The 8,785-nt window shown below is 35.3% G+C and overlaps 1 protein-coding gene across 5 annotated transcripts in view; it reads left to right on the plus strand.

Moving 5' to 3' along the window:
* Positions 1-6,013, plus strand: part of LOC107720394 (serum response factor-like) — a 26,500-nt gene extending 20,487 nt beyond the window's left edge. For 3 of the 5 annotated variants that reach the window (XM_016528087.1, XM_016528088.1, XM_016528089.1), the window contains 4 exons: positions 2,220-2,315; positions 2,400-2,591; positions 2,783-2,859; positions 3,929-6,013. In XM_016528087.1, coding sequence (XP_016383573.1) covers positions 2,220-2,315; positions 2,400-2,591; positions 2,783-2,859; positions 3,929-4,018 — 455 coding nt within the window. In that variant the 3' untranslated portion in view covers positions 4,019-6,013. The remainder of the gene's footprint in view (positions 1-2,219; positions 2,316-2,399; positions 2,592-2,782; positions 2,860-3,928) is intronic. The other 2 variants (XR_001637609.1, XM_016528090.1) reach the window with 2 other exon arrangements.
* The last annotated feature ends 2,772 nt before the right edge of the window (positions 6,014-8,785 follow it).

Here is an 8,785-nt window from a genome sequence, read left to right on the forward strand (position 1 = left end):
TGCATCTTTTCCTCCACTTCTTTTCTTAATAATAATTACTGTATTAATAGTCACAATATAGCTATTTTTTATTTTATCTTTGTTATTATAAATAAGAACAGATGCAAAAAAACAAAACAAAAAAAACAGTAGAACAAATATAAGAAAAAACAAAACAAATAATGCATTACCTTTTTCATTTTACATCTAAACAAAAAGCATTCAAGAAAAACAAAATAATGAAATGTAAAATCCCTTTAGTGTGTTCATTACAAATAAATTGGTTATTAAAACTACAAAAGCAGTTCAATCAAGAGCAGCGAGTGATTTTTATTGTTAGATTAACATTAATGAGGCGGCCTATATTAAGACCTATTGTAATGCACAGATCTAATATAATGTTGCACATCAGATGTTTTTCCCCAAACGTTCAATTAAGACATAACAGATTATGTTTGCATGAATACTTAAATACTGTAATTCTGTGTATACTATTATAACAAACTCGTACTTCTATGAGTAATAGTTATAAATCTGAAAGTATTTTTCCTTTGGGAGGGATCTACCTACTAACTTCTCACAATACTTAAACTGGTTGAGGTTGAACCATAGAACAGACAACTGATTTTCTTAGCAGAGATATATTATGAAAAAGAAAAACAACAACAATGAAATTCACAATAATAAACCCCAAAGCAAAATAACATACCATAAACCAATTGTACAAAAAGACCCAAGAAAACCAATACAAAAATAGGTCTATATACAAAATGAACAGTTACGATATGAGCACGAAATGTTCATGTAATGAAGATGGTTATACTTATATGTCCCAGTCCAAAAGCGAAAGAAGAAACCTTGTAGAAAAGGCAGATGTAAATAGTTCTTATCCTTGTAATTAATATCCAGTTTCGATGACCCAAAGTAAGGAGATGCAATGCAGGGAAATGAGTCCTTTATATTTTCAAGATGTACCATGCAGTAGTAAATGCACCATTGATACAGCTAAAGAGGATAGGTCGAAGGAGTCCTTCTACAAACAACATATTAACAAACATTAGAATAAACCTCAAAACCATGAAATGCAATTTATACAGCCACACTGTGAATATGCATAAAAAAGGACCTAACTTTGATTTAGCATAAAACAACATGTTTCCCAATCAGGACATCTCAGTGAAAGTAAGGCTACAAACAGCTCTCTCTTCTTCTACAACCTAACTGTAATTAAACTTAGCAGAAGAGAACCATAGTGTCCCCTAATGATGGGTAGTAGAATAACACCCTAAGTAACATTTAACTGTTACACTATGTGTATATTTATCGGGTTAGCGTGCAGTCGGTAGCGCCTTTATGATGACAGTCAGCGTGAGAAACGAGCAGAGAAAAGGTAGCCTACTCCTCTCAGAAAACGTACAAATAAAGGTAATTAAACATCTACAATTATTATTTGGAGCATTGGGATCGCTAGATTTTTGTGAAAACCTCAAAATCGACTAAAATCAATATTTTTCTCTTGTTTTGCCTGTAGCTCAAAATCAGCCCGTGCACATTCCGACTCATTTTACCAGCACGGGTCACATATAATTTATTAAATGAGAAATATTTGTTACTAAAATGAATAAATAAAACAATCAAAAAACATTTGCACAAAGCCGTTTAGGTTAGTGCCCAAGTCTGTCTGTTTAGACATTTTTTTAAAAAATTTAATTCTATTTAGCTTTATTTTCATTTCATTTTTAGTAATTTTAGTATTTAAAATTTTATTCATATTTTAAACTATTTAAATTAGTTAGGGCAACATTTCTTCAACATTTTTGTTTAGGTTTTTTAAGTTTATGGTTTTTATCTAATATTTTAAGTATTTATTAATATTTTAGTTTTAATTTTTAAATGTTCAGTTTTAATTTTAGTTTAAGTTCTAGTTATTTGCTTGCCATTTTTTTAAAATAATTTTTTAATAGTTCTTTTTTTAAATTTTTTTTTTAAGTTTTGATAATATAAGTACTTCAGCTTATTCATAGTTATCTTAGCTGGTTGCCAAGGCAACATGTCTAATTTTTGTTTAGGTTTTTTAAGTTGAATTTTGTTTTCATCTAATTTTTATTTTATTTCAGATTTATTTCAGTTAACGAAAAGGATTTTAATTAGTTTTATTTTTAGTGTGCGCTGTTGATTCATGCATGTAAATATGGCCAGTAGAAAATGCAGTGAGGATGTTTCTGTGGTTTGTATATCAGGTGGTACGATGCCTCAACAGTTACAGGCCATCCAGGTTCACCCTCAAAGCAGTGACAGCAGTCCAGAGATCATCCGGACCTCCACCAGCTCCACTGGTACTTACAGCATCACCCTTGTGACGCACCGATACTGCTCTGATCAGTGACTTCAGTAAGACATCTCTTCTGTCTCTCCCACAGCAAGCCACACCGCTACGATAGTCACTTCCTCAGTGCCTTCTTCAATGGCAGGTCACATGATGTACCCCGGAGCGCACGTCATGTACGCTACATCCACCCCTACCCTTGCCGACGGGGGTCTGACTGTGCTCAACACCTTCCCACAACCACCCACTGCAATGCACGTGTCCCACACGCCAGCCCAAGACTCAGGTCAGTCAGTCACAGCTGCGTAGGCATATCGTTGTGTCAGTGTCTCGGTTGAATTGGCTTAATAAGATGCACGGATAGTCTTAGAACAACATTGAAAACTCAGAAACTTGTAAATATGCTAATTCTGACATTTTGAACGCATCGTAATTTCATTGTTACAAAGCTCTTTGTTTTGTTTTGGTCGTGTTTAGGTGCAGTTCCTCAGATGTTTCTCACGGGACCTCCTGGAACTGTACAGATCCCAGTTTCAGCCGTTCCACTACATTCGGTAATATAGCGGACAGTAAAAATACTCTCTATGTACTTTCACTCACAGTTTTCACTGGAAATGTATTGCATTTTTGTATCTGAAAGTTTCATGGGATTTGTGTGTGAAAGCAGCTTCTGAAACTGGCCTATTAATGTTCTAGTTAATAGAAAAAACAATTTCTTCATGAATCACGTCTTTTCTTGTAATAATGGATTGTTTTTTTTTTTGCAATATTTCTGCTTCACAATTTTAAGGGCCAGATTTACTAACAGCGTGCGCCAGCACAAACTGTCTTTTGCCGTTAAAATAGTACTGTCTGGATTTACTAAAGACGCGCAGTAGGAGTTTCCCTTTCAGACGCAATATTTATGGGAGGACAGTATTAAAATGAATCACGATTTACTAACGTTTGCGCTCGTCAAATTACTGGTATTTGCGCCGTTATTTAATGCTCCAAAAAAAGCATGTCTTAAAGCAGATGCTAATTTGCGCTGCTCTTGGTAGATTGTGTTGGTCATTATGGAAATGATCTGGCTGCGTCTGTGTTCTTTAATTTGAGCATCCGTTATTTAATGCTCCAAAAAAAGCATGTCTTAAAGCAGATGCTAATTTGCGCTGCTCTTGGTAGATTGTGTTGGTCATTATGGAAATGATCTGGCTGCGTCTGTGTTCTTTAATTTGAGCATTGTCAGTAAATCACCTGCAGAAATGTCCACTCCCATCGGCGCTGTTTGAATTGTGCTCTCAAACTACACTGAACAAAATTATAAACGCAACACTTTTGTTTTTGCCCCCGTTTTTCATGAGCTGAACTTTGCTGTGCCACGTTAAAAATAAAAACAGCAGTTACAACATTATAAGAAAATTTAGAGAAAATCGGTTTGTTATGAGAACAAAATGGTTTTGAATACAAATACAAATCAATTTTCTTATAATGTTGTAACTGCTGTTTTTATTTTTAACGTGGCACTGAAATGCCGCTGTAGATAACTGTATGACTGACAGTTAGGAAAGTGCTGTTTCTTCACTTTCAGCTTTGCCTGTATGCTTATGAAGATGGATAAGAGTTTTGTTTCTGTCCTTTCAGATGTTAATAAACCAGCAGGCCACCGGTAGCAGCAGCAGCACCCTCACGGAGCTGCGGGTGGTCAATCTGGACAATCCCAAAGCAGACTGACTCATGAAGCACGAGGCCGGTGTGATTGCTCACTCACACTGATTCTCCAGGGATCACTCATGCCATGCAATCAGACTGCCATTATATTTATTACTGCCTTCTCGCGGCGTGGGGTTCAGAAACCCGTAATGGGTCGTTTGAAGGATGATGGCGTCTCCTCACGGACTCGTTTTGGTGGGTAGTGTGATAATAGATGATGTTTGTTCACACGCATCTATACTTCAGGATTTCATAGAGATGTCTGCACTATCACTGCTGGGTCTTCACCTGCTTTTGCAGAAAGATGGACAATTATGTTCGCTTTCAGTAAATTCAAAACCTCTTCGCTGTACAACAGTTGAAGTATCTTCAGTTCAATCTTTCTGTCTTTTGGGGAATGCCTCTCCTGATCTGATTTGTAATTCACCTCCATACATTTTAAGATCTGTGAATCTTTTGAGGTCAAAAATCGATTCTTTCAAGAATTTATGCTGTGAAATTAGCATAGTTTTGGTATAGTTTTAATGGCGGGTTGTGTGTTATTTATCATTTTAAGGAATGTTTAACCCAGAAAGGACAATTCTGTCATCTTTTTCCATCTCTCATGTCATTTCAGACGCAAAAAAAAAAGAAAAGTTATTTTGCAGAATGTGCAAACTTTTCTCCATTTAAATAAATGGTGACTGATGCAGTCGAGCTCCAAGTCCAATTTTTATTGATTTTTTGTCATTTTTAGAGCTCAACAGCATCCATTCCTGTTTACAAGCATTGTCAGATTTGGAAAGACGTGAGAGTATGAAAATTATGAGCGAACTTGCCCTTAAAGTAATGCTAGATACTCTTGCACTGCCATCAGCACTCACTAGGGAAACTGATCTAAAGTTTGAATCCATCAGTTCTTAAACATCATGTCTAAAAATACAATTTTTTCATCCTCATCACGTTCTCTATGGCCTTTGTTACTCAATTAGAAGTTATAGGATACTCTAAAATGATCCAGTTATTTCAGTGTGCTGCTATAATTTGGATTGAAACATGATCCGTACTACAAAAATGTCAGAAAAAAGATTGCATGCCATTCCATGTTGTAATGCTGTGCCAAACTATACTGTACGTATCGATAGCTGGAGAGAATCTAGTTGTCAGAAGTCGAATTTTCTGCTTCACATGCTTTCACTTTTTATGATGCTGTAAGAGGAAAACACTGACTTGCATTTGCACTGCATGACAACGTACCGAAAACAGCAGTGCTGCGCGATCATGTCAAGTGAATAAATGACGCGGATTGTGCTCTCATGGCTTTAGTTTACCGAAATGATAAAATACGTGATGGATCTGCTACTAGGTACTAGAATGGCAAGTTTTGTTCAAAACAACTGTTGATTTCACTGAAATCGCTTAAATTAAATCAAATGTAGTGAAAGAGTTTATATGTGCACCCATATATTAATATTGTAAATGTTTTTTGTTCGTTTTTTTTCTTTAATTTCTGTCACCTTAATTATGTGTTTATTTTTCAAATATTTTTCATTTGGACATCCAAAGGGCTGTAAATCTCGACTTGTGTATGTATATATACGATTCATTTGGTTTTCCTCCACAGATTTCACTCTTTCAGACTGCAAGTTTGGACCATAAAGCCTTTTTCTGGTACTGTTAAACGGATTTATATGGACCATGGCAATACCGAGCGTTTCAGGAATGTCGTCTTCTCTTTGTTTCGTGGCTTTTCAGTTTGTGGAACCGAGCACAACATGTCGATCTGTTTGACCAGCGCAAACCGGATAACGAATGAAAAAACATTGTGGGATTTATGAAGCGGCCAGAACAAAAGTATTTGACTGTTTTATTCAGTATTGATGCGTTTTAAGTCCAGGGGAAGACTTTCTTTAGTTGTTTATTATGTTCTTGGGTGAATTTCATGAATGCTTTCAAGAACTTGTCCAGGTCAAATTTCACTCCCAACCAAAAGAAAAAATATATTTTGCATAAAATATTAAAGGAATAGTTCACCAAAAACTGAAAATTAGCTGAAAATGTATTCACCCTCAAGCCATCAAAGATTAGGATGAGTTTGTTTCTTCATCAGATTTGGAGAAATGTAGCATTGCATCAGTGTCTCAGCAATGGATCCTCTGCAGTGAATGGGTGCCGTCAGAATGAGAGTCCAAACAGCTGATAAAAACATCACAATAATCCACAAGTAATCCACACCACTCCAGTCCACCAGTTAATGACTTGAGAAGTGAAAAGATGCATGTTTGTAAGAAACAAATCCATTATTAAGGCGTTTTAAACCGTTGCTTACAGCTGAAATACGAGTTTGGATTCTCATTCTGATGGCACCCATTCACTGCAGAGGATCCATTGCTGAGACACTGATGCAATGCTACATTTCTCCAAATCTGTTTTTTTAGGAGAACTATTCCTTAAACTATTTTTTGCCTTGTGACATCTTGTGACTATTAACTACAGTTTTGCTGTTTTGATACATAAAAACTAATTAATAAAAAGATAGTAAATTGCAATGTGTTCAGATATTGTGTTAGTATTTGTTAAATAGCTTTTAATTTATGAAAATTGTTTTACTGTATTACAGTAATAATAATCACCTTTTGAGAATATTTATTTTGGGAAAACACTTGTCATGAAAATATTTTCACACTTCAAAAAATGTTAGTGGTTTTGCTTTATGTGAAGTATTATCATCACTGTTGTTACTTTTTTTTTTTTTTTTGTCGAGTGAAATATGACCTGTGTGTTTGAGTGTCTTTATTATCGGCTGTTATAAGAAATGAAACTGTGTAAACACTAGATGAAAGTGTTGAATGTACTATATATACTGTATATGGCCCTTATTGTACATCTGATATCTGACTTCTAAAACTTTAAGTAGCTCAAATGGCTGCGTTTGAAATTAGAATATTTCTGCACCCTGGATGTATTTTGTGGACTGTATATATTAGTTTTAATGTGAAGCACTGACATCTGACAGTGCTTTTTCTTTTCTTTCCTTTAGCACAGTGTAACCAGTCGTGGATGAATTATTTGCTTTATTATGTTCATTATCTTCTACAGTGCCATTTTCTGAAGAATTAGTTTTGTTTTATTAGATTGTTTGTTTTTGTATTACATGCTGGGTAAGTTTTAATTTGATTAAAATTTAAGTTGATATTACAAACGATGAAAGCGAAATCCTGTTTTAACCACTAATACATACTTGTTGTAAAAGAAATGCTGGAATTATGTATAAAGCTTTCTTTTGTAATAAAAGTAAGATTTGAGAATAATTTTACACAAGCTGGACATTGTGAATCATACCTTTTAAAATAGTGTAATGTTTTCATGTAAATCAACTTCTGTCAAATATTGCTCATACTGCACACTACTTGTATTATTTCTGCAGAAATTTCACAGTGCATAGTATGCAAATTTTTGCTTCTAACTATATTTACCAGAATTTGAATACTGTATCCCAAAATGCAATGCACTTGACTTTCCATTTCAACTTTACAGTTAGTATCTGAATGTTGTCAAATTAACCAAATATTCAACATAAGTTAATATACTCAGAACTAAATATGCAAGGCAGTGTTTCTTTTGTTTTTGCAGCATTCATACTCCAATGTTAGTAAAGGAATAGTTCACCCAAAAATGAGAATTTGCTGAAAATGTGCTCACCCTCAGGCCATCCAAGATGTAAATGAGTTTGTTTCTTCATCAGATTTAGAGAAATGTAGCATTACATCACTTGCTCACCAATGGATCCTCTGCAGTGAATGGGTGCCGTCAGAATGAGTCCAAACAGCTGATAAAAACATCACAATAATCCACATGACTGCAGTCAATCAGTTAATGTCTTGTGAAGTGAAAAGCTGTGTTTGTAAGAAACAAATCCATCAAGATGTTTTTAACTTCAAACCGTTGCTTCAGGCTAAAATACGAGTTCATAATAAAGTCCATCCCCTGTTTTGAACTGTTTTCGCTGGTGCTTGATCTGTGTATATTTCTCTCCTGATTCAGACAAAGATGACTTTTTCACTAAATTGACTAGAATTGACTAAATTGATTTTGCCCGTGAAAATTCACTGAACAGCGAGCGGTGTAGGCTATCAAAAACATGTTCTGATAAAGTTTTGTTAACGTTCCCATTAAGTTAAGAAAACGTAAGTTCTAAATGTTCTCTGAAAGTTCAAAATGTCCAAACATGAATGGGAATGTCATTTTTTAATGTTCTCTGAACCATCTGAAACTATTAAGTCCAACTAACTAGAAAAACGTTCCATAAGCAACGTTTTTGTACTAAAGTTTTGAGAATGTTACTAAAGACCAACAACCCTATTGGCAAAGGGCATCTCAGGAACCACATTCTAGTGGTTTGAATCTTACCTCTCAGATAGGTCCTTCAAGCTGGATGAAGGACCATCAGCTTCAACTCAACCTTGCCTTGCCTTGTGGTTCCATCCAACCCATCGTTTCATCACAGTTTCACCAGACACATCAACCATGATTACTTCAAAAACAGCCAGAAACCTTGGAGTTGTGATTGATGATAAGCTGAATTTCTCAGACCACATTGCTAAAACTGCCCGGTCCTGCAGATTTGCTTTATTCAACTATAAGAAGATCAGGCCCTTTCTTTCGGAACATGCTTCACAACTCCTTGTTCAAGCTCTTGTTCTGTCCAGGCTGGACTATTGCAATGCTCTCTTGGCAGGTCTTCCAGCCACTTCTAACCAACCTCTACAATTAATCCAAAATGCCGCTGCAAGATTAATCTTTAATGAG

The sequence above is a fragment of the Sinocyclocheilus rhinocerous genome, unplaced genomic scaffold (genome assembly GCF_001515625.1).
Source record: "Sinocyclocheilus rhinocerous isolate Xijiao unplaced genomic scaffold, SAMN03320098_v1.1 scaffold391, whole genome shotgun sequence".
NCBI lineage: Eukaryota > Metazoa > Chordata > Actinopteri > Cypriniformes > Cyprinidae > Sinocyclocheilus > Sinocyclocheilus rhinocerous.